Genomic DNA, 25,092 nt, shown 5'->3' with positions numbered 1-25,092 from the left:
TTTCCACAAACAAAAGCATTAAACTAGCCAGGAAATTAAATTAGAGGTGTGCTGCTGTATGAAACAGGACTGAAAGCAGATGAGGAGTGAACAAAAAGCAGAAAATGCTGGTAATACTCAAATGGCAGTATCTGTGGAAAAAAAGAGTTAACATTTCAGTGTCAATGACCCCCGACTACATCTAGATGTAACAGCTTGTAGCTTAGACAGGAAGGAGCGAGTGGCAGGAGGGAAGCATTCAGCAAATTGTCACTGCCATTTGTTCTAAACCCAGCATCATGCCACCACCAAACACCGCTTTCCCGCAATCACAGATTTCTCAAGAGGCCATTCCCATTGTGAATAATGCAGTGGCACTCCCCAACAGGTGGTAATGGGAACAATGTTATTTTTGGTAACATTATCGACCTGGACAATAAGTTTGCAGTTCACACAAAATTCAAATGCAGTATGCAATAAGGAGGATAGTGTGAGACTTTAAGAGAACAGACTCGTGACTGACACATGACAGGTGAAATGTACTGCAGGGTTGTGCAAAATTATACCTTTAAGTATAGGGAGGGAAGGAAATTTAAACTAAAATACACAATTTTAAAGGCAGCGTAGAATCATGGAATTTACAGCGCATAAGGCGGCCATTTGGCCCATCGAGTCTGCACCAGCCCTTGGAAAGAGCACCCCACTTAAGCTTAAACCCACGCCTCCACCCTATCCCAGTAACTCACCTACCCTTTTTGGAAACCAAGGGCAATTTAGCATGGCCAATCCACCTAACCTGCACAACTTTGGACTGTGGGAGGTATCCGGTGCACCGGGAGGAAACCCCCGCAGACACGGGGAGAATGCGCAGACTCTGCACAGACAGTGACTCAAGCCGGGAATTGAACCTGGGACCCTGGAACTGTGAAGCAACAGTTCTAATCACTGTGCTACTGTGCCGAGATAGTGGCTTCGCGTTAAATGTAAAAGTGGAAAACTGCTCCCAGTGTAAAATCATGATATGATGTGAAAGTTATGTGCTTAACTGATATATACACACTAAACTCCCATTGTCCATTCCAGCACAGGTATGCTTTTAGCAGCAGGAGAAGTCTTAATTTCTGCCTAACTACCTCTGGCACTGAAAATGAACTTCAATGTGGAATTTTAATTTTCAGATTGAATTAGGAATGGTTTTAGTTAAAATAATTTTATTTTATGCCCTTTATTCTCCCTCTTTATCTAATCTTTCTTTACTCTTCTATTATATACTTTTTGTACCTGAATGGACATTAAATAAAAAATTTCTAACTGACACATGACTCAGAAATACAGCTGCTTCCCCTTACCCACAGGTCCCAAATGCTTTGTAATGAACACTGCTGATATAGGCCGAGAGGTACCACCAGTGCAAAAGCCATCAGAAAGTCATGGGGAAAATGTAAATGAACAGTATTCTCAAAATTCAGCCCATTTTACTTGAAAGTGATTCAAAGACCGATACATGGAGATAAAAATAGAACCTGCCATATTGTAGTCAGTTGACTAACAACATAAATGTTTGACATTCTTCATCCCACTCAAAGAACATGTGCCTCAGAACAGCATTTCATATCTTTAATATTTAAAAATAAAAATATAATAGAAAATAGTTAATGTTCAGCATTCTAACCTTAAATGTTACATGGTTCCCAGTCACTGAGTAACCTGTGTCGGAAGCCAGGGGCAGAAAGTTAAAGACAAAACCAGTATTGGGATCTTTTGCAGTGCAGTTCTAGAAAAAAAAATACAGATGCTTCAATTCAGCAACTCATTTACAAAAATACACCATTTTATGTTGATTGTCATTAACATTATCATAGATCACCGTCACTCTGGAGCATCAATGCATATTGGAATTTTGCATCAAAATTAAACTAATCATCGGTTACATCAATGAAAAGGTGAACGAGTTAGGGAGCTGTTGGGGAAGATTTACGTAATGGTACGGATCAAGAAAGGCAGCAAGTCAGCCTTTACTTTTTAAAACAAGTATGAAGTCTCAACACTGCCATGTGTTAAACATCAAACTTTCTGCTAATCAAGGACAACTTGGAGAATTTAGCACGTTTTCTTGGATGCAGCAGCAAAATACAATTTCTGTCCCTGTTACAGATTAATCTGCTACTCGATAAGTTTACATTTGAAGGACTGGATTCTTCAGCTGTGCCCGCCGCAAGATCACCACGGTGGGACGCGGACCATGCAAAGGTCCATTGACGTCAGGCGGGAATCTCCAGTCGCCAGGCGAGCGCGGCCGGAGAATCCTACCCGAAGAATTTACGCCGTGAAAATTATGAATCTGTATTGGAAATAGCCAATATACAAATATTTAAAATATGGTTAAAATATGGATCATTCCTCCACCCACAGCTCTCCTACCTACCCTTGCAGCTGGTACAAGAATAGATAGAGGATTAGGACCAGACTATTCACTCCTTTAATCTGAGAAATCGTTACCTGGATACAGAAAGTATAGAGTTTTGGGTGTAAAGTGATGCCTTCCTGTGAAATTGAGGAATCTGTTAATATTTAAAAAAATAAATAAATTTAGAGTACCCAATTCATTTTTTTTTCCAATTAAGGGGCAATTTAGCATGGCCAATCCACCTACCTTGCACATCTTTAGGTTGTGGGGACGAAACCCACGCAAACACGGGGAGAATGTGCAAACTCCACACGGACAGTGACCCAGAGCCGGGATCGAACCTGGGACCTCGGCGCCATGAGGCAGCAGGCCTAACCCACTGCGCCACCGTGCTGCCCATAGGAAATCTGTTAATTAAGGGTATAGAGAGTCCACTAACAAGCTGCATTTATACAAAGCTTTAACGTAGTAAAGCATTATCAGGCAAAGGCTTTAACGTATAAAGTAGGAGACAGGTGGATGGCTTTACAAAAAGGGAATTATAGGTCTCAGGGGCCTAGGCAGCTGAATGCACAACCACCAATGATGAAGAATATCAGGATGCGCAAGAGCCAAAGTAGAAGGTGCCAGTGATATCATAAAGTTGTAAGGCTAGAGAATGTTAGAGACAGGAAGGGGAAAGGCCATTTGAGGGGGGGTTTAAAGAATAAGCGCTAACGGTAAGGCGGTGCAACAATGGGAGTCAATGTAGGTCTGAGAGCACAGGTAGATGTGAACCGGCCTTGGTGCAAGTTAGAATGGAGGCAGTATACTGTAAATAAATACATAATTCTGAAAGTGGTTAAACACAGAATGCAGCACAGTGGTTAACACTTCGCTTCACAGTGCCAGGGACCCGGGTTCGAATCCCTGCTTGGTTCACTGACGGTGCGGAATCTGCACATTCCCCCAGTGTCTGCGTGGGTTTCCTCCGGGTGCTCCAGTTTTCTCCCACAAGTCCCGGAAGATGTGCCTGTTAGCTGAATTGGACATTCTGAATTCTCCCTCGGTGTACCCGAACATGCGCTGTAGTGTGGCTACTAGGGGTAACTTCATTGCAGTGTTAATGTAAGCCTACTTGGTGGCACTAATAAAGATTATTATAACAGCCTTTAAGTAACATTGGGCAAACATTAAGTTCAGAGAAAATCACATTTTCCTCAAAGAATATTTCATTGTAAGAATGATATTCCCATAGTAGGATTGGTATTCAAATCATAACCAAACAGATTTTTAGTCAGCATAATTACTTTTGTTTACCTCTTTCGTTTCTTCAGTTGTAATAGGACAAGCTGTTACAGTTTCCCACAAAAAGGTCACCACACAGTCCTTGAGATCAATAAACCTTGGGCCAGTGGACTATAAAAAAAATGTACATAAAACCAATTAGCACACTGATCACACAAGGAATGTTACTATTTCCAATATACCATCATCCTGACATATTATACAAGAAATGGTTTCCATTTATACTACTAGAAGACTGGATTCGATCCAAGGGATAACTTTCTGACTTGGCACTGCTGCCGGGACCTTGCCTACCAGAAATTTCAATGTTTTGTACACCATTTTCCAAACATGTGTGTCCACCCGATTGTGAGTGCTTTTCCACTCGTGACGCATTTCCATCCAAATGAGTAGGATGATTAGTTTTGTGGCGTATAAACTCCTTTTAAATAGAACATAGAACAGTACAGCATAGAACAGGCCCTTCGGCCCTCGATGTTGTGCCGAGCCATGATCACCCTACTCAAACCCACGTATCCACCCTATACCCGTAACCCAACAACCCCCCCCTTAACCTTACTTTTTAGGACACTACGGGCAATTTAGCATGGCCAATCCACCTAACCCGCACATATTTGGACGGAGGGAGGAAACCGGAGCACCCGGAGGAAACGCACGCACACACGGGGAGGACGTGCAGACTCTGCACAGACAGTGACCCAGCCGGGAATCGAACCTGGGACCCAGGAGCTGTGAAGCATTTATGCTAACCACTATGCTACCGTGCTGACCGTCTGGCAAACTCTCACTGCCACCTGCACTTGAGGTTCAACATTGAAACAAACCTAGAGCGAAAAAGAAATTTGTGCAAATGGGGACCTGGGTATTTTGGAAAAGATAGAGATGAAGTGGACTTGTGTTATCTTCAAAGCTTTCTACATCTTTCCTAACTATGCATTACTTGAAAAAAAGCATTTTGGAAGAATACAATTCATACAGAATTATTATATAGATTGTTGGAATTTCCTATCAATTACCACGAATTAGAACTTAGAAAATGCAATATTAAAGCAATAAACATTACTTGCGATGGGATTGTGAAAAGGCACAAGCTACAATCACAGTCAAAGCTAAAGTACATATCTGCAGGTTCAAGCCTTGCACTAGAACTTGAGTACATAATCTCAGTTTACACTTTGGTGCAGTAATGGCAATATATAGCACTGACAGAAGCAGCATCTTGCATATGAATGTTAAATTAACTCTTACCAACTTTTACAGATGCACCACAGAAAGCATCCTATCTGGCTGCATCACAGCCTGGTATGGCAATTGCTCGGCCCAAGACCACAAGAAACTTCAGAGAGTCGTGAACACAGCCCAGTCCATCACACGAACCTGCCTCCCATCCAGTGACTCCATCTACACCTCCCGCTGCCCGGGGAAAGCGGGCAGCACAATCAAAGACCCCTCCCAACCGGCTTATTCACTCTTCCAGCTTCTTCCAAAAGTCTGAGAACACGCACGAACAGACTCAAAAACAGCTTCTTCCCCGCTGTCACCAGACTCCTAAATGATCCTCTTATGGACTGACCTCATTAACACTACACCCCTATATTCTTCAGCCGATGCCAGTGTTTATGTATGATGTGGAGATGCCGGCGTTGGACTGGGGTGAGCACAGTAAGAAGTCTTACAACACCAGGTTAAAGTCCAACAGGTTTGTTCAAACACGAGCTTTCGGAGCTTTCGGAGCACGGCTCCTTCTTCAGGTCTCCTTCTTCGACCTGAAGAAGGAGCCGTGCTCCGAAAGCTCGTGTTTGAACAAACCTGTTGGACTTTAACCTGGTGTTGTAAGACTTCTTACAGTGTTTATGTAGTTACATTGTGTACCTTGTGTTGCCCTACTATGTATTTTCTTTGATTTCCTTTTCTTTTCATGTACTTAATGATCTGTTGAGCAGCTCACAGAAAAATACTTTTCACTGTACCTCGGTACACATGACAATAAACAAAATCAAATCAAAATGAGACCCCATCCACCCTGTACATGTGGATGCAAACAAAGCCATGGCACTATCCAAAGAACAAGAATTCTAGCTGCGATTTCTCCTTCAGACAATACTTCATCTATTTGTTGCTTGTGGAATCTCATGTGTAGAAATTGACTGTTGCATTCATTTGCTTAACAACCGTCAGTAAGAAGTCTTACAACACCAGGTTAAAGTCCAACAGGTTTGTTTTAAATCACCAGCTTTCAGGGCACTGTTCCTTCCTCAGGAGAATGAAGAGCTATGTTCCAGAAACATATATAGGCAAAGTCAAAGATGCAAGACAATGTTTTGAATGCATGCATTTGCAGGTAATTAAGTCTTTCCAGATCCAGAGATAGGGGTAACCCCAGGATAAAGAGGTGTGAATTGTCTCAAGTCAGGACAGATGGTAGGATCTTGCAAGCCCAGGCCAGATGGTGGGGGATGAATGTAATGCGAAATGAATCCAAGGTCCCGTTTTAGGCCGTACTCATGTGTGCTATAAGTTTCTGCTCGGCGATTCTGCGTTGTCGCACGTCCTGAAGGCTGCCTTGGAGAACGCTTACCCGACGCCGGCATCTCCACACCATAACCGCCAGTAAAGTACCTTATTCATTATGAAGTGCTTTGGGACATACCAAGAATGAGAAAAGGAACTAGGTCAATGCAAGCTCTCTTTCTTTCTATAACATAAGGAAGAGTCATTAGAATGAGAAGTCACATTTTGGGAAGCAACGACGGGCTTTGAGTATCACAACGTGATTTTCACAGAGTGCTAATGCGGAGCTCTAGGAAGTCTTTTTTATAGAATACTTCCTCAGGCAGGAGATACAAAAGTCTGAGAACATGGATGAACAGATTCAAAAACAGCTTCTTCCCCACTGTTACAAGTTTCCTAAACTACCCTCTTATGGACTGACCTGATTAATACTACACTCCTGTATGCTTCACCCGATGCCGGTGTCTATGTATTTACATTGTGTACCATGTGTTTGCCCTCATGTATTTTCTTTTCATGTACTAAATGATCTGTTTGAGCTGCTTGCAGAAAAATACTTTTCACTGTACCTCGGTACACGTGACAGTAACCAAATCCAATCCAATCTGGCTGGTAGCTGAGGCTGTCGCATTGCTTATCCTAACTGAAGGATGACACTAAGTTACTGGTAAACATACTAAACAAAATATTTAGCGAATGATGTTTAAAAGTTCAAGGCTGAGGCAGGCAAGTTTAGGATCTTAGGAAAATTGGTGCACATTATCAATGCAAATAGTAAATAACCAATTAGAAAGAAGAGATTGAAGGGATATGATTATTAGAGCAAGCAAACTAACTGAAAGGGAAACCAGGACAAATCTGCTGTAAAGGAAAGCTCTCCTCCTTAGGGCAACCAGCAATTGGTAAAATCTGGACCGGACAAGATGGCAAGAGGGAGATTTCCTTACCAGTTCTTTTGAACAACTCAGGTGAATACGGGTAGTGTAAGAGGTTAGATAACCATCTGAATTGATACATGCAGAACCATTTGTATATTCCAGTACAATCCGTCCATCTTTTTCGAGCTTGGGGCCATTTTTGGCAATTCCCAGATTGCTAATGGATACTTTTTCATAAAGTGCATCCTAAAGATAAATCAAACTTTATATAAGCAATTATACATGTTAATATGCAAGCTTTTGACAAGTTTGCTAAGCTAGAAGGAAAAATCAAACTTATGAATCAGCATTTTCAGAGAATGTCACCGAAAGTAAATTGTGAAATGCTCAACTATTGTTAACATTGAAATAGAAGGAAACTTCTGAATAGTTGAATATTTCAACTGGATTGAAATAGCAATTCTGAATTCCACTCAGATGTGAAAATGTTTAACACACCAAATCCTGTTACAGGAGTCATGAATAATCTGCCAATCTGCACCGCTGAGTCTGGGAGATCGAGCACTTCCAGAAAAGGGTAAACAATAGAAATCAAGTCACCCAAGACTGTACTGAGGAATAGGTGGAGCCTGAGAAGCTATCGTCCCCACTGACGTCTGAACTGATACAAGACACTGAATAACTACTGAATTTTTAGATGAACAGCAAGCAAGATGCCCTACCCAGTCAATTGCATTAATAAAGTTTTTAAACATCAGGTTTACACCAGATAGAGTTCAATACATTGGTATGTAGCCACAGCATTTACCACCAGGCGATGATCTCTCACTCAGAACCATGTTATTGCAAACTGCTCATCGGTTAACAATTCCTGCACTTGCAGCTGGCAGTAAATCATACAACTAATATTTTGTTGGGACGTTATTACTGCAATATGAAGATACAGAAACTTAAATCTTCTCATTTTGACCAGCAGTTTATGCTGAAGTACTACACCCTTCCATTCATGGTACAAACATCCATTGTGGATCCACTAAATGCAATATTTATCCAATAGACCAGATCCTGCATCACCATGCTTGTGTACAAGTATTTTTGAAGTGCATCCCATTGAACACATACACAGCACATTCTTCGACGTATATTCACTTTTGTTTTTTTAAACGTTTTTTCTATAATGGAAAATTAAACTTGTTCAACTTGAACTTCATGCATGTTAAAGTTCTGCCAAATATATTCCCAATTTTGTTCACTTACATGGTTTAAAACTGAATACAGAAAGTTGACAGTTGACATTATATACAACTTGTATAGGTATTTACATGTACGCCCTTACTATCTCTCTTTCATAATGCATCTGGCACACGGCTGCATATCGATCACATCCTTTAACTGGATTCAGAGGTCGACAGACATTGATATAATACTTCTTGTGGTTACTCGATGATGTGTCCATGGCGAACCAGTTACTTTCATCGCTGTCTTCAGACTTTGATAAGCTGAGTGGAAGGGATTTCAGAAAGCACAAAATAATCACGTCATTATAACAACTTACATTTATCCAGCACCTTTAACAATAAAGCTTCTTGCAAAGTTATCCTGAAGCATAATCATACAAAAATTAATGTTTCCTTTCTGCAAGTTGGAATGTTTCCTTTAGAAAATCAAACTTTTATTCCATTGCATTTTCAGAAACAAGCTAATTTGCAGGCTACCGAATGAAAACAATTTAAAAACAGCAAATTAAAATTCTGCAAACTTGTATTTTCCCCCAAAATTATAGTGGTTTGACATGAAAAGGTTCACATGAACATAATATCAAAAGCAAGTTTCTCCTTCAGAGACTACAGTGGAATGCTGAATGCTTTAAAAAAAAAAGTACAAAATGATCTTTTTGTACAGGAGTGGTCCAAGCAAAGTTTCTCAGTTGCAGCCAAGAGGGGAAATGTCACAGACCAACATCCAGAATAACTTTCCTTATTGGGAGAAAGAACTAGCCAGTTATCAGGAATAAACCACAGGACCATGGGGTAGAATGCAAACCTTTCCAGCGAGTATCCAGGATCTTTCTAGATAATTGACTTTTCATTTCTTTACCTCACATGAAGTAGAATTTCAAGGCACCCAATTGCTGAAACCTTCCTTCAGGGTATGCGATAAGTCATACTCAGAGGGTGGTGAACCTGGGAAATTCTCCATTGCAAAAGACTGTGGAGGCCAAGTCACTGAATATATTTGAGGAAATATATAGATTTTTAGACTCTAAAGATGTCAGGGGCTATAGGGAGAGTGCAGCAGTATGGCGTTGTTAGAGGGTCAGCCGTGATCATATTGAATTGTGGAACAGTCTCAAAGGGTCAAATGGTCTACTTCGGCTCTTATTTTCTATGTTTCTATTTTTCATGCCATTGCTGTCAATGAATGCACAGAACAAATTTAACTTTGGTGAAAAAATGGCTCCTGCTTTGAAGTGACACCCAAAAGAAAATCGGGCGTCAACTGGCTCAGTGGGCTTCTGAGCTAGTAAGAGAGGTGGTCTTTATCAGAACATCTCACTTGACTTTCTTCCACTCTCAACTCGGGCCTTCTGACTTCAGGCTACATCTGTACCAATTCTGAGCACAGTGCTGTATAAAAGAGCCCATTGAAGCCAGTTTTGTGAGAATGCACGCAAAATGATTAAGCAGAGATTGTAAGCACTTTCACACACAAGTTGCTTAATTAAAAAGATCATTACTTACAAATTCATCAATTTTTTTAACCCGAGGAGTATTTGCTGCGGAACAATTTATTTCAGTCAGATGGGCAAATGATGCATTTAAAAGAATAAAAATAAACTGCATTCTTCAGACATTTAATTAGATTTTTCTTCAAACCTGGTGCTTCTCAATGCCTAGATTCAGCAAAATTGTAAATATTTATTAGATGAAATGAATCCACCATCAGGCAAAAGAAAGTTCAATTCCACCTAGGCAAGCATGTGCCTGCAAGCACAATAATTTAATTAAGAAAAAAAAAATCAAATGGAAAATAAATTGGGTGCACCCACAGGTTTATCAAGCATTGCCAAAACTGCAGCAGTTTCAAAGTGCAGAATTGCAGTACTACATTATTGCCACAATGGGGGCTCAGTGAACCTTCAGAACCCGTTCCAGGCACTTCAGCACTCCTATGACAATACTTGACTTGGGGGAGGGAGAGAGAGGCTGCACGGTAGCATGGTGGTTAACATAAATGCTTCACAGCTCCAGGGTCCCAGGTTCGATTCCCGGCTGGGTCACTGTCTGTGTGGAGTCTGCACGTCCTCCCAGTGTGTGCGTGGGTTTCCTCCAGGTGCTCCGGTTTCCTCCCACAGTCCAAAGATGTGCGGGTTAGGTGGATTGGCCATGCTAAATTGTCCGTAGTGTCCTGAAAAGTAAGGTTACGGGGGGGGGGGGGGGGGGGGGGTTGTTGTTGGATTACGGGTATAGGGTGGATACGTGGGTTTGAGTAGGGTGATCATTGCTCGGCACAACATCGAGGGCCAAAGGGCCTGTTCTGTGCTGTACTGTTCTATATTCTATAGAGAGAGAAGTTGGCCTGGTCTGGCCTAGTAGATGTGATCTTTTGGTGGGCGAGTGCAGACACGATAGGCCAAATGGCCCCCTTCTGCACTAAGGATTCAGCCACAGGAAGGGAAGGAAGCAACCCCCAAATTGGCACGATTATTTCTGTAATTATTTGAATTGAAAGATTTGTACAAGAGATTAAGTCAACACAGGTAGACTTTATTCTGATAATCCCCCACTCTGCAAGAAAAGCCTATTCCTAAAAATAGCAATTGCATTCATCAATATCTATTTTTGAAGATGGGACATTTAAGCACAATTTATGAACTTAGATATACAAATATAAAAAGTATCAAAATGCTGCATTTCTCACCTTGACAAATCATACTGTTGGTTTGTAACTCTGTTAGTCACCATACATTCTAACGGCACTTCAGGGCAAGCATATTGTGTGTACCACTTGAAATTATAGGTGTGCTCATCTTCCTCCTAATTTTAAAATGCAGCTAAGTGTTAACTTCATAATTGTATTATTCATTCAAATGAGAAGGTTTGATTTCAGAATAAAACTATTCAGGAACCAAGATGCAACATTTGCCATTTTCTTAGCATCTCCTATCCAAATACAGAAAAAAATTACCCTTTCATAATAAAGGAACATGGAATGTCCTCCTTCTGAAAACAATCATTCTTTCATCCCCGCATTCGGATTGCAGTGGCTTCCAATTGACATTCCTCTTAGTTAAATCAATCTTGTCTATTCAATCACTAATTCAGCGATTTGCCAAGTTGACAAATTTATCTCACCAATTCAAAAATGCACCAAGATCCACGGTCAAGCCTATAATTCCTTAACAAGATCTTGAGCTGGAAGAAGTCATCAGGGAACCATAGTAAACAGACGTCTGTAGTGAAATGATATGGTGTTATAACATCACAACCTTCCCTGTGCAGTCTAATAACTGACCTCAAATTCTGGATGCCCTTTGCCTGCATCCCGATCACACAGGAATGTTATGAGTGTAGATCGTTGAGTGTGCTGCCCATTGTTGTATTGTGATCCATTTGTGTAGGCCAGATGAATAATCCCATCATAGTATGACAATCTGGAGTTGGACACTCCCAGGCTCCAAGAGGTTTTATGCCTAAGGATCAAGCAAAGCATTAAAACACATTGAATAAAGTTGGGATGATCAACTTTAGCTTTATGCCAAATACACAATGCAGCTAGAAACTGAATGACGAGCATGGATTTCAACTACTGTTTTTGGCCCTTGCAACTGTATAAACACAGGGATGGGAAAGATAACAATATAGTTTAAGTCTTACAGGAACAGTAGAAATACAAACTTCATGCATCTTTAACATAACATCCAGGATGTTGCTTCAGATTTAATATGAAACAAATGAAGACACCAAGCCAAATACAGAGATTGATCAATGATTTGGCCAAAGAGGTATGTTTTTAAAAAGGAGAAAAGCAAGGTAGAGAGACAGGGATTTAGAGGTGGGAATCACAGGGCTTGGGGCGGAGGTAGCTAAAGACACAGCCAACAAATGGTAGAGTAACTAAAATCAGGGATACTCAAGAGGCCAGAATTACAGGTGCACATATATCAGAGGATTGTATGGTCTGTAGAATATTAGGAAGGGGTCAGGCTTTTAACATTCTTATCCATGTTTTCAAACCGACGCTGCTAAACTGTCAGTCAGTGATTTGCAGCAGCACAGGGGTATGGATGAATGGCATCTGGCGAGTTAGGATACCAGCAGCAGGCTTTTGGAGGACTTCAAGGTTATCAGGTAGAATATTGGAAGCTGTCCAGGAATTCATTACACTAGTCAAGACTGAAGGTAACAAAGGAATGGATGAGGGTTTCAGCAGAAGAGACATAGTAGGGGTGGATACAGACATTGTTGGAGGTGAAAATAGATTACCTTAACGATGGCATGGATGTGGAGTTGAAAGCTTGTCGGGGTGGGGGTTAAAATTCAGTTGCCAGGGATGGGGGTGGAATTCATGGGCAGAGTGTGGAGTTTGTGACAGGGTAAAAGACAACAGCTTCAGTCTTCTCAATATTTAACTGGAGTCAATCATTGCTCATTCAACCTGACAATTCAGTGGAGATGTTAAGAGAGGTGATGGTGGTGAGTTAGAGCTAGATGTCACCAGTGTATACTTGGAAATGTACTCTTTTCTACTCAGTAATATTATCTGAAAACATGTAGATGAGAAATAGGAAGGCACAAGCATATTCTCGAGGGACACCAGTGGTAACTGTGCAGGAACGGGAAGAGAAGTAACTGCGATTCTCTAGTTACAAATAAACATAAGAATTAAAACCAGTTGCGTTAAGTCCCACTCAGTTGGACGATGGCAGAGGCTGGTGTGATCAACTGTGCCAATGGATGTATTTGAGATTAATGAAAAGTGTCCCTTTGTCACAGTAAACTAGGGTGTCATTTGGATCTGGCTGTCGTGGGGGTGGGACAGGATGACCCATGGCAATCAACAAGATGTTAGTCAGAAAATTGTAAAAAATAAAGTGAGCAAAGTAAACTGAAAAGGATGATGGTTTATTTACTGCAGCTGGAAAGCAGAGGGATGCTGAAATAATGCAGCAGAAACAAAAAAGGAAATAACAATTCTGCAGCACCTGCAGGAACTCATGCAGAAACTTAAAATTAAGGCCGACACCCTTGGTACTCTGTCTAACGTTCCTGGATGGGTACATCTATTGAGCAACCCGGCTTGGTCTTCAAAATAGCGAACATATTTAAAACATTGGGTTCTGATACTTCTGAAAATTGCACGGTTGTATCTTTTCTATGGGATTATCCTATGTTTAATGCAAAGGACGGTGTCTTGCTTGTAGAATTGGTACTGATGCAGCATTAGACCTGGTACTGTAAAGGTGCAACTCCTGCATGAGCATAACTCACAGTATTTCCAGTACCAGCAGAAAACATGCTTGCATTGGGAGTTGTGACCAGCCTTGTATTTTTGTACGAAAACTATCCTTTTAAATTCTGTTCCAATAAAGACAGCATTCAAGTTGGAAAAAATAAGAACCATTTCAATGCAGGCCAGATGGAAACCTGCTTGGAAGGATTCAGATTAGGGAAGGCGGTGGCATAGTCACTGGATTAGTAATTAAGAGACCCAGGGTAATGTTCCAGGGACCCGGGTTAAAATCCCACCACTAAAGACGGTGACATTTAAATTCAATTCATTAAAAAAAAATCTGGCGTTGAGTCTAATGATGACCACGAAACTTTTGTCAATTGTCATAGAAACTCATCTGATTCACTAATGAATGAGGGGCTGTTTAGCTCACAGGGCTAATCGCTGGCTTTGAAAGCAGACTAAGGCAAGCCAGCAGCACGGTTCGATTCCCGTAACAGCCTCCCCGAACAGGCGCCGGAATGTGGCGACTAGGGGCTTTTCACAGTAACTTTATTTGAAGCCTACTCGTGACAATAAGCGATTTTCATTTCATAATGTCCTTTAGAGTAGAAAAGAGTACATACCTGCTATGGCCTACATGTGACTCCAGATACACATCAATATGGTTGACACATGCAAGCCACACAGTTCAAATGCAATTAGGGACGGACAATAACTGCTGGCTCAGCCCGTAACACCCACATCCCCTGAATGAATGAAATACGGAATCTGCAGGAACTATGGGCACGAGGTCAGGAAGGGACAATACGTTCAAAAACTTGAGGGGAAAGGATGTTAAGAGTTGAGGCAGTAGTTTGCAAGGACACACTAGTCAAGTTTTCGTTTGAGGGGGGAATGATGATTGCAGATTTGAAGGAGAGGGGGATGGAACTAGAGGAGAAATAACATTTAATGTCAGCTAACATGGGAGTCGGGAAGAAAAATTGAGTGGTCAATAGTTTAGCCGGAAAAGGGTAGGGAGAGCAAGAAGGGCATTTCATGGACAAGATGAGCACAAAGGCGGCAAGGTTGGAGACAAACTAGAGAAAGACACAAGTTCATAGCTAGGGCAGGAGGGACTCGGAGGAAATCTGGTCCAGTCTGCTAGCAGGAAGGACGGGCAGTACAGAACCAGTTCAACCTTAGTAACAACTCAATTATTCGTCATTGAAGATGAAGATGGAGGAGACAAAAGCTTGTAGTAGAGAAAAGGGGTCACCTTTGTATCCCAAGATGATCCTGGTGGCCCAGCCAGATCTGGCAGTGAATGGCTACACCAGTTTACCAGGTACTCCAGGGTAACACTAAAAACCAACCCCAAATTCCGTCACATTTTCATAAACTCAAGTACAAGATGGATGTCCATTTTGAGAATTAATCAGCAAATTAAAAATTGTCATGAAGTACCACTTCCCTATATTTAGAAAGAGTGGTTTACAATACTAAACTCCTATATTTACAATATTCAATTCATTAATTCTGCATTTAGTGCACCAACATTCATGAGCTGAGCCATGCAAACAATCTGGTTACTTACACTGGATCTTCCTGGCAAGCACCAGAATTTGCCTCGCAGACACCAGATGCGTTGCCACAGACATTTATATAGAAATTGTACTTCTCAGATTTAATTTGGTAATTGCCATTTTGCTTGGTCAGAGGCGAAAGGTCAAATAAGAAGCCTAAAAATTAAAAATAAGTAAATTCAAGGCAACTAAGAAGTGGTTTTAGCGACACAATCTTACCTCCAAAACAAGTGGAAACTAAACTAGTGACCAATGTACCAATCACTAGAAAATCTGTTAATGGTATGAAAATTGTATTAAGTTTAAGGATATACAGTGAAGAGCATTGATTAAGTACCTTAAACAGATATAAAGAGAAATCTCTGGGACGCTCAACAAGGGGCAGGCAGATATTTGTGATAAGTGTCCGACTCTACTGTCACAGCAGGCAGTCCATTCCACACCCTAACCACTAAGTAAAGAACCTACCTCGGACATCCCTCCTACATCTCCCACCCTGAACCTATATACATTTAAAACGATTGGTGCCTGGTTTCCTATTTCACCAACTGGTTTCAGAATTAATTAACTTGGTAGTAGAAAATAGTTTTCATGCTTCACCTTTAGGCAACCAAGATATTGTTTCCCTCAGATAAAAGATTGTAATTGGAGTTAGAAGTGAAGAATTGCTGAAACCAAATGTAAATTGTCAGGGTACGATTACTCAACGTTCTCCAAATCCCAACCTTATGACCAGTGAAAAAGTGAAGTGCATATGTGGACATGGGTTATGGCCATACCGAAGATAAAAGAAAATTGTGACTTTTGGCATTATGGCTTCGGAACAGTAAAATAAAGTCAGAAGTGAAGTATTTTGTGAGCTGGCTGTTTGGATCTTCCATTAAGCTGCATGGATAAAATTTATACAAAATGATCCATCAGATGCCTACGAGGCATGGCCAAAATAGAGAGATTTCAAGAGACCATTATTTCATACATTATGGGACTTTAACGGACTCCGTAAAAATTGCAGAAATCCAATTTGGAGATTCCTTACTTGGTTTCCACTTAAATTGCTGGATTGAAATGTCGCATGTGGATAGGATTCTGGTTTGAACTGGCATTCAGTTCTCAGAGACACCCTGTAAATGTCTGCTGCTTTCAAAATATTCCTGGGGAGGCTGTCATTTCCAGCTGTTCTGATATCACACATGGGACATTCCACAGTGTGAAAGAGATTGGAGGATTCAACAATTGTGGCCTTTCGGAATCATTCAAAAATGGAGCACAGGTGTCAACACAAGAGAGCTACAGACAGAAAGAAGGAACATAGAAGGCACTTTTAGCAGATCTGAATATCACAGCAGCTGACAGGATTTGAGTAACAATAATAGAGGAACAAACCCCAAGAATGCCTGGAGAAGAGTTGACAGGTGCTTCATAGAACATAGAACAGGCCCTTCGGCCCTCGATGTCATGCCGAGCCTTGTCCGAAACCAAAATCAAGCTATCCCACTCCCTGTCATTCTGGTGTGCTCCATGTGCCTATCCAATAACCGCTTGAAAGTTCCTAAAGTGTCCGATTCTACTATCACAGCAGGCAGTCCATTCCACACCTAACCACTCTCTGAGTAGAGAACCTACTTCGGACATCCCTCCGATATCTCCCACCCTGAACCTTATAGTTATGCCCCCTTGTAACAGCTACATCCACCCCAGGAAATAGTCTCTGAACGTCCACTCTATCTATCCCCCTCATCATCTTATAAACATCTATTAAGTCACTTCTCATCCTCCTCCGCTCCAAAGAGAAAAGTCCTAGCTCCCTCAACCTTTCCTCATAAGACCTATCCTGCAAACCAGGCAGCATTCTGGTAAATCTCCTTTGCACTCTTTCCAATGCTTCCACATCCTTCCTATAGTGAGGTGACCACAATACTCCAAATGTTGTCTCACCAGGGTTATGTGCAGTTGCAGCATAACCCCATGGCTCTTAAACTCAAGGCCCCTGTTAATAAATGCGAACACACTATAAGCCTTCTTCACGGCTCTATCTACTTGAGTGGCAACCTTCAGAGATCTGTGGGCATGAACCCCAAGATCTCTCTGTTCCTCCACATTCCTCAGAACCCTGCCATTGACTCTGTAATTCGCATTCAAATTTTTCCTACCAAAATGAATCACCTCGCATTTATCAGGGTTAAACTCCACCTGCGATTTTTCGGCCCAGCTCTGCATCCTATCAATGTCTCTTTGCAGCCTACAACAGCCCTCCACCTCATCCACTACGCCACCAATCTTGGTGTCATCAGCAAATTTACTAACCCACCCTTCAGCCCCTTCCTCCAAGTCATTGATAAAAATAACAAATAGCAGAGGACCCAGCACTGATCCCTGTGGTACACCGCCTGCTTGCCAGTCTGAAAATTTTCATCCACCACCACCCTCTGTCTTAGATGCGACTCAGAATATAATTTTGTAAGAAGATGGGGGGCAGGCTGTTTCGGGGTTCTTTGTACAGGTGTTTTACTGTCTTATCGTTTTGCACTATTGTATATTATGAACAATGAAAATAAAAATATATTAAAAATATATATAATGTTGTCAACTTCCCAAAGAGGAACAGGTTTATTAGAGTCACGCCTGAAGCAAACCCAGAAATTGATGATACTGATCAGTCTAAGGAAATTAGTCAAAAGTAGTTGTTTTAATCTGGCAAAAAGTGCAATTAATTGTGTTGCGTTTGATAGTCATTACTCCTCGACAATCTATGGAACAGATTGGTTAAAATGTTATCTAGATTTACTTAGTCGTGAGGAGTCTCATCAGTTCAGGAAGTGTGAAAATTCTACTTGTTTCAGGTTCTGGGTTGATAACAAGAGCTCACTAAAAGGGGGGTGATGCAAAATAGCTGGAGTAAGTCACTTCAGTACTGATACGGTCTCCAGTGAAATACCTATGCTGAAAAAGGCATAAATGAAACTGGATATGGAACATGTTAAAGCAATTATTTTTAGTCAGTGGTCCTGCAGTTTACCCAATAAGGCCATTCTTGCATCCCCTTGACAAATTTGTCATTTCTAATCAGAAATTGGTATTAATGGTATCAGGCAATAAGAATCACAGAAGTAAAGCAAATAGTCTCCAAGTTACACAGAATTTTCTCACCCTTCTCACCATAGTTTAAAAATCCGACCAAACGGTGTGGTTGATGATGAGCACACAAGGTTCCAAGGGATTAGCGCAAAATGAGACATATGCAAAACGTATGACAGGGTGCACCCATGCCTTTGTAAGTCTTCCAATGGCATAGGACTTTAATGAGTAGCCATGGATTTAAAGGTGTGGCACAAGGACGGAAATATTTTCACTTTACAATTTATAGACGTGTCAAACAGATTCAGTCTTTATACAGTAATACATGGGAAGGACAAAAGGGTGAGTGTAGAAAAATAACAGAAAAATGGAAAGGGAGTGGACTTGGAGCACTGCTTAAATTCGGACTGACAATCAGCAATTGGAGAAGGGGGGATTTTCTAATGAAGAGTTTAGAATGGTGTTAAAATATAAACCTTGTGGTGATGAATACGCAGCTGAAAGACCTTTCAGCAAAGGACTCAGTGAAAGATATCACAGAGTATAGTCAAATTAACAAAACTTCAAATTAAATAGAGAAATTTGTACTCCGGTTTCCAGCCTTGGGGGACCCAAAGGACATGAAATTAATAATTTTAATGGCTTTTCTAATGCAAATCTTCTGAATGGGCAGCTGGTTTTATAATATCCTTGGTGGGTGAAAATGTTGCCATTGTCGATTGTCGTGAAAACCCATCTAGTTCACCAATGTCCATTAGGGAAGGAAATCTGTCATCCTGGCCTACATGTGACTCCAGACTCATAGCAATGTGGTTGACTCTTAAATGCCCTCAGAGATGGGCAACAAATGCTGGCCTAGCCAGCGACACCCACATCCCATAAACAAACAAAGGAAAAAAGAAAAGAAAATTACAGGTGGAGGGCCGTGATTGATGTACCATGAGCACCTAGAAAGAGACGTTTGCGACTGGTGGGCTCCGGGGGGCTGGATACATCACCACCCCTAGTAATGACATTTTGATTTAATTACTTAAGTTTCCTCACTATTTCAGTTACAGTGCCCCACTGTCATTTTATGTTTAATTTATTGATTGAGAGTATAAAGAAACTTGGGTTGTGTTTTGTGTTACAGTGCCCCTCACAAGGGCTTTCAATTAATTAGTTTAACTTTAATTGACATACAAGAGACTTGTGCCACTAGCTCATTGGTCCAGGGGTAGGATGCTTGCTTTGGGACTCATTGTCTGAATGTACAAGAAATCCAGGTGCAAATTGCCAGATGAGCCTTGCTGTGCAAGAATCAGGCAATAATTAAGTGTTGAGTTCATAGTCTTACTGATAGACCATTACACATTGAAGTAGCTGTGCGCTTTTAGTTCTCCCCCCCCCCCCCCCCAACCCCACTCCCCATGTGCATCTCAACACGTTTTTAAAGTTTTGTTTTGAAGGACTTGCCCCCCTAGAGAAAAATGGACTACAGGGACATCAGATGCAAGCTAGGGATGAGGCATACATTTGTGATGCTACATTCTGTAAATAAGCCTAATACGGAGTAAAACGTTTTCCGGTTTCCACTTCAATTGGCTTAAGAATCAATCGACAATCTCCTTGGTTGCAGAGTACAGTTGAAGTGATCATTAACCAGTAAGCAGTCTAAAAATATGCCTAAATGCAGCGCAGAACAAATACACATCTGTTTCTAAGGTCACATACTAAATTAGAAATCTCCTACCTACGAAAGGCCTAGGTGTGCTGTCAGATACCATTCACTCCATCGATAGACAAGCAATTAATTGCATTATGGTGCAGAACACACAAATTCACCTGTGCTCTCTGAAAGTTGGTTCAGAACGTGAAGCCCTGAACAGGACATTCTTTTTTTTTTTTTTTTTACTTGCACTACCTATTATTTTCCAAATCTGAAAATGCACTTTGAAAAAGAACCCTACAAATCTTAGAAATCCGAACAGTAAATTACTTCATGTAGGTTAGTCAAACTGTCCTTCTCCTGAAACTTAGTGTGAATATGCAGACCCATAATTCTAATGAAGCATCTGTGCATATGAAACAGGCTTTCTCCACATCAGATGATGAAACATGCTGTGTATTTATAGTATTAGCTATATTTATCCTTGTTTTAGGAGGTTGATTCCAGTTTATCATTGGTTGAGGAAGTTATTTCCAGTTAAACACAAGGGACACCAAATTCACCAAAATCAGTGAGCAACCAAGATATTTTAAACTAAGGGGCTTTTTTTTACAACTACAACTGCTGTCGATCACTAGAAATTTTATCAGAAGTAGTGTTGTGATAAAATTATTCCACTAGCGGTTAGCTGAGGTGCGAGTGGGTGTGGAAGAATTTGGGGCTTCTACATCCTTCGACCATTCTTAACGCCTCCTTTTCAGTTGAATGACTTTTCTTGACTGACTAATTGTTTCTGATTACAAATGCAGCTCTCGTATTTTGGGAACATAACACCATAGGTAGGTTAGTAATTTGATATACCACGTTTTGCAACCGCAACTTTTTTGCACATCCCAAAGCACCACAATGCTAATTGAATTCTATTTGTTCAAACTTATCAATACATACAAGATTAAATCCCAGTTTCTAAACAGAAATTCCTGAAAATAGCCACATTGAATGAATGACCTGGAGAAGCTCAAACTGTTCTCCTTCCAGCAAACATTTTTTTGGAGGTTGTGAAAGAAGTGGTCAAAACTCTGAGCAGTTTTGAAAGAGTAGATAGGAGAAACAGTTTCCACTGGCAGGAGGGTCAGCAAATCAGGGGGCCCATCTTTAAAATAACTAAAAAACAGCTTGGGGGAAATTTCTAATCATAGAGTTACGATCTGGGAATGTGCGTCATGTTCACAATATAGACATTTTAAAACAACGTGGAGAACAGACAAAATGGAATTGATGTCAGGTGACCTTTTCTTTCCTGTCAATACACATGAATTTCCAAAAGGTTGATTTAATCTTCATGTCTGGATAAATCCTTAAAACTTTCAGGAGATACCTTTGAGAAGGCTTTAAATGCAACAGAGCTTTCCTGTGGTCAACAGGTGGCCTTCAAATAATTAAAGAAACGTTTTTCCACATGCTGCTTGCAATCTTTGACTGGAGGTAAAATGCAGAGAATGAATGTAAAAATTCCTATTCTATCAGAGGTGTATGAATGGGTGAAACTTGGGTCCCATTGTTTAGTAATGGCCCAACCGTCAAAAACCATTCATGGGGACCATAGATCATAGAATTTACAGTGCAGAAGGAGGCCATTCGGCCCATCGAGTCTGCACCGGCTCCTGGAAAGAGCACCCTACCCAAGGTTAACACCTCCACCCTATCCCCAAAACCCAGTAACCCCACCCAACACTAAGGGCAATTTAGCATGGCCAATCCACCTAACCTGCACATCTTTGGACTGTGGGAGGAAACCGGAGCACCCGGAGGAAACCCACGCGCACACGGGAAGGATGTGCAGACTCCGCACAGACAGTGACCCAAGCCAGAATCGAACCTGGGACCCTGGAGCTGTGAAGCGATTGTGCTATCCACAATGCTACCGTGCTGCCCTGGACAGAAACACTCTGGTTTCATGACAGAAACTGGGCTTCATATCAGGACATTTAATAAAGTACTTTCGGAGCAGCAAAGGAAAAAGATCCAGACCCGCAAAGAAACAAGGCCATGCCTAAGAACCATCAGTGGGCAGAGAATTTGGATTGGTCTTGACTTCTGTTTGAAGAACCTAGCCAGAGATTTGCTAGAGATCTTTGATTGTATCACGATTGGAGTGGAACAAGAGAAATCCTGTTACGCAGAGAATAAAGCAGTGAATTTAGCTTCATAAACCTCCAGACTTTCTCAGTGGATCAAAAAGGAATTACAGACCTGCACATTTCAGGAGAAACACATGAGACAGAGGACTTTTAAACCTTTAAGATCAAAGTGCATGCTACCTTTAGTAGTCACAATGTTTCCGAGTGCATGAGTTGGTGAGTGGAAACAGGCAGTCAGTCCATAGAACCAGAGAATTACTACAGAGCAGACGGAGGCCATCCGGCCCATCGTGTCTGCACCACCCTCTGAAAGAGCACTCTATTTAGGCCTACTGCCCGCTTTATTTCTAGAACCCTGGACCCCCACTTAACCTACACATCTTTGGAAACTAAGGGGCAATTTCTCATGGCCAATCCATCTAACCTGCACTTCTTTTGACTGCGGGAGGAAACCCACGTAGATACGGAAAGAAGGAGCAAACTCCACACAGTCACCCAAGGCCAGTATTGAATCTCTGGCGCTGTTAAGCAGCGGTGCAACTGAGGAATTGAACAAATGAACGTGATATAAAATAGGATTATTAGTTAAAATAGTATAGATAATAGGGCTGGTCCGATGGTAGTGAGCTCACAGACAAAGGACAAAGGAATTTAGTAAAGCCTGGCTAGGAAAGGGGGAGGGTAGCCTCATGGAGAGAATGGTGAAAAGGATACTGGGTAACAAGGGGGCCCAGGATTGAGAAATGCAAAGTGAGCCAATCAGGATATATGGCCAGGTCAGGAGGTGTATAGAATGACCAATGGGAAGCTTATATGTGAATCTTAATGTGATTTTGAATATATCTGCAGAGACCCTTTGTCCTCGGTCTCTCTTGCTCTGGGCTCCCAGAAGACGGCTGTGTGCGTGTTCTGAGGACCTACGAGTAAGCCAGCCTTGCAAGTTGCTTATTATCAAATGATACTATACCTACAAATCCATCTCATTTTATTGAGCCAGACTACCGGGTGAAGAATTTAACTATCAACACAACCACTGTCACCATGCCGCCCATGGCACTATTACATAGTTGGAACCAAATCTCAGGTTCAAATATGACACCATGTTTGCCAACAGTCAGGTTTCATCTCAATGTTGCTACGGAGAGAGATGGAATCAGTAGCTAGGGAACTAGCTTCCCAATATTTAATTGAAGGAAATTTCTGCTCATCTAATACGGATATCCAATAAGCAGCCTGATAATTTAGCAGCAGTGAAGGAGTAGGAGCAGCGGGGTAGGGCTACGGTACAATTGGTTGTTGTTAGAGTACAGGTTAAAACTAAAAGTTGGCCCATTAGGAACCTAAGTGGCAACCTGCGTGTACAGCCGAAAGATGTAGGTGAGGCATTAAATGAGGATTTTGCATGTGTGTGGAGAAGGACAATGTAGATATCTAAAGCAGTGATTGGGACTGTGTAATGGTTAAACAGATCAGAGAGGAAGGTGCTAGCAGTTTATCCTTGGCTACTGTGAGGCATGAGAGAAAACTGCAGGTGCTCGGACTTCAATTTTCAGATCGTCTCTGCCACAGGAGATGTGCCTAGGACTGGAGGACAGCTAATGTGGTACCATTATTCAAGAAGGGAAGTAGGAAGAAAAAAAACCCCAGGTAATTACAGGCCAGGGGGTCTAACATCAGTGGTAGAAAAATTATTGGAAAAGACTTTGAGGGACAGAATTAATCTCCACTTGGAGTGGCAAAGATAAGGATAGTCAGCATGGTTTTGCCAGGGGAAGACTATGCCTAGGAAATTTGATTTATTTTTTTGAGGTGGTGACTAGGTGTGTAGAAAAGGGCAGTGTAGTTGGATGTTGTCTACAAGGACTTCAGTAAGGCTTTTGCGAGACTGATCAAGACGGTAAGAGCCCATGGGATGCAGGACAATTTGGCAAAATGATTCCAAAATAAGCTTAGTGGCAGGAAGCAATAGGTGATGCTTGTTTTTATGACTGGAAGCTGGTGTCTAGTGGTGCACTGCAGTGATTGGCACTGGGTCCCTTGCTGTTTGTAGTGTACATTACACTATAGGAAGAATGTAATTGCACTAGGTACAGCGGAGATCACCATGATGTTGCCTGGGCTGGAGCATTTCAGCTATGAAGAAAGGCTGGATAGGCTGGGGTTGTTTTCCTTAGAGAAGAGAAGGCTGAGGGAGAGCTGATCAAGGTGTACAAAATTATGAGGGTTAGGGTAGATAGGAGAAACATTTCCCCTTAGTACAGGAGTCAATAACCAGGGGGCATAGATTTATGGTTAGAATCAGGGGATTTGCAGGAAATCTTTTACATCTAGAAGGCGGTGGGTATCTGGAACTCGTCTAAAAGGGTGGTAAACACCGTGTCGCGTCTTTTCGTCCGACGTCACTTCGTCCAACGACACTTCGTCCACGTCTTTTGGTCCAACGTCTTTTTGTCCACCCGTCTTTTGGTCCAACGTCACTTCGTCCAATTATCCAATTACAAATAGTTTAATTTAGTTTTTCAATGTTACTGCTCAAGGATCCTCTCCACCTATTTCGCCTCTTGAGGTTGAGTTCTGCATTTGTGCTGCTTGATCTCCAGACATTATTAAGTTAAGCTGCAGGATATTCACCCATTTCGGGAATTTACAATTTACATCAATTTTAAGTAATTTCGGTAATTTTAAGTAATTAGTAAACTTTTAGATTTTGTAACTGCATTTTTAGATTTTTTAACTTTTTAAACTGCATTTTTCAACTTGCATTTTACTTGCATTTTATCAATTACTTGCATTTTAGCAATTAAATTCACTTGCTGTATTGTACTTGCATTTTATCAATTAAATGGTTTTATACGGAGTTAATTTGTAATTGGATAATTGGACGAAGTGACGTTGGACCAAAATGTCTGGAGATCAAGCAGCACAAATGCAGAACTCAACCTCAAGAGGCGAAATAGGTGGAGAGGATCCTTGAGCAGTAACATTGAAAAACTAAATTAAACTATTTGTAATTGGATAACTGGACGAAGTGACGCTGGACCAAAAGACGGGCGGACAAAAAGACGTTGGACCAAAAGACGTGGACGAAGTGTCGTTGGACGAAATGACGTCGGACGAAAAGACATAGCACCGGTAAACACGGGAA

The 25,092-nt window shown here is 41.4% G+C and overlaps 1 protein-coding gene across 2 annotated transcripts in view; it reads right to left on the bottom strand.

Annotated features, from left to right (window-relative positions):
• igf2r (insulin-like growth factor 2 receptor) overlaps positions 1–25,092 on the bottom strand; it is a 214,653-nt gene that overhangs the window by 100,407 nt on the left and 89,154 nt on the right. For both annotated transcript variants that reach the window (XM_038803333.1, XM_038803343.1), the window contains exons 15-21: positions 15,095–15,239; positions 11,578–11,755; positions 10,984–11,099; positions 8,399–8,561; positions 7,132–7,308; positions 3,686–3,784; positions 1,652–1,753 (exon numbers count right to left, since the gene is read on the bottom strand). In XM_038803333.1, the coding sequence (XP_038659261.1) occupies positions 1,652–1,753; positions 3,686–3,784; positions 7,132–7,308; positions 8,399–8,561; positions 10,984–11,099; positions 11,578–11,755; positions 15,095–15,239 (980 nt within the window). The remainder of the gene's footprint in view (positions 1–1,651; positions 1,754–3,685; positions 3,785–7,131; positions 7,309–8,398; positions 8,562–10,983; positions 11,100–11,577; positions 11,756–15,094; positions 15,240–25,092) is intronic.

Source organism: Scyliorhinus canicula, chromosome 1 (assembly GCF_902713615.1).
Source record: "Scyliorhinus canicula chromosome 1, sScyCan1.1, whole genome shotgun sequence".
In the NCBI taxonomy this organism is placed as follows: domain Eukaryota; kingdom Metazoa; phylum Chordata; class Chondrichthyes; order Carcharhiniformes; family Scyliorhinidae; genus Scyliorhinus; species Scyliorhinus canicula.
This window is presented reverse-complemented; position numbering and strand designations above follow the sequence as displayed.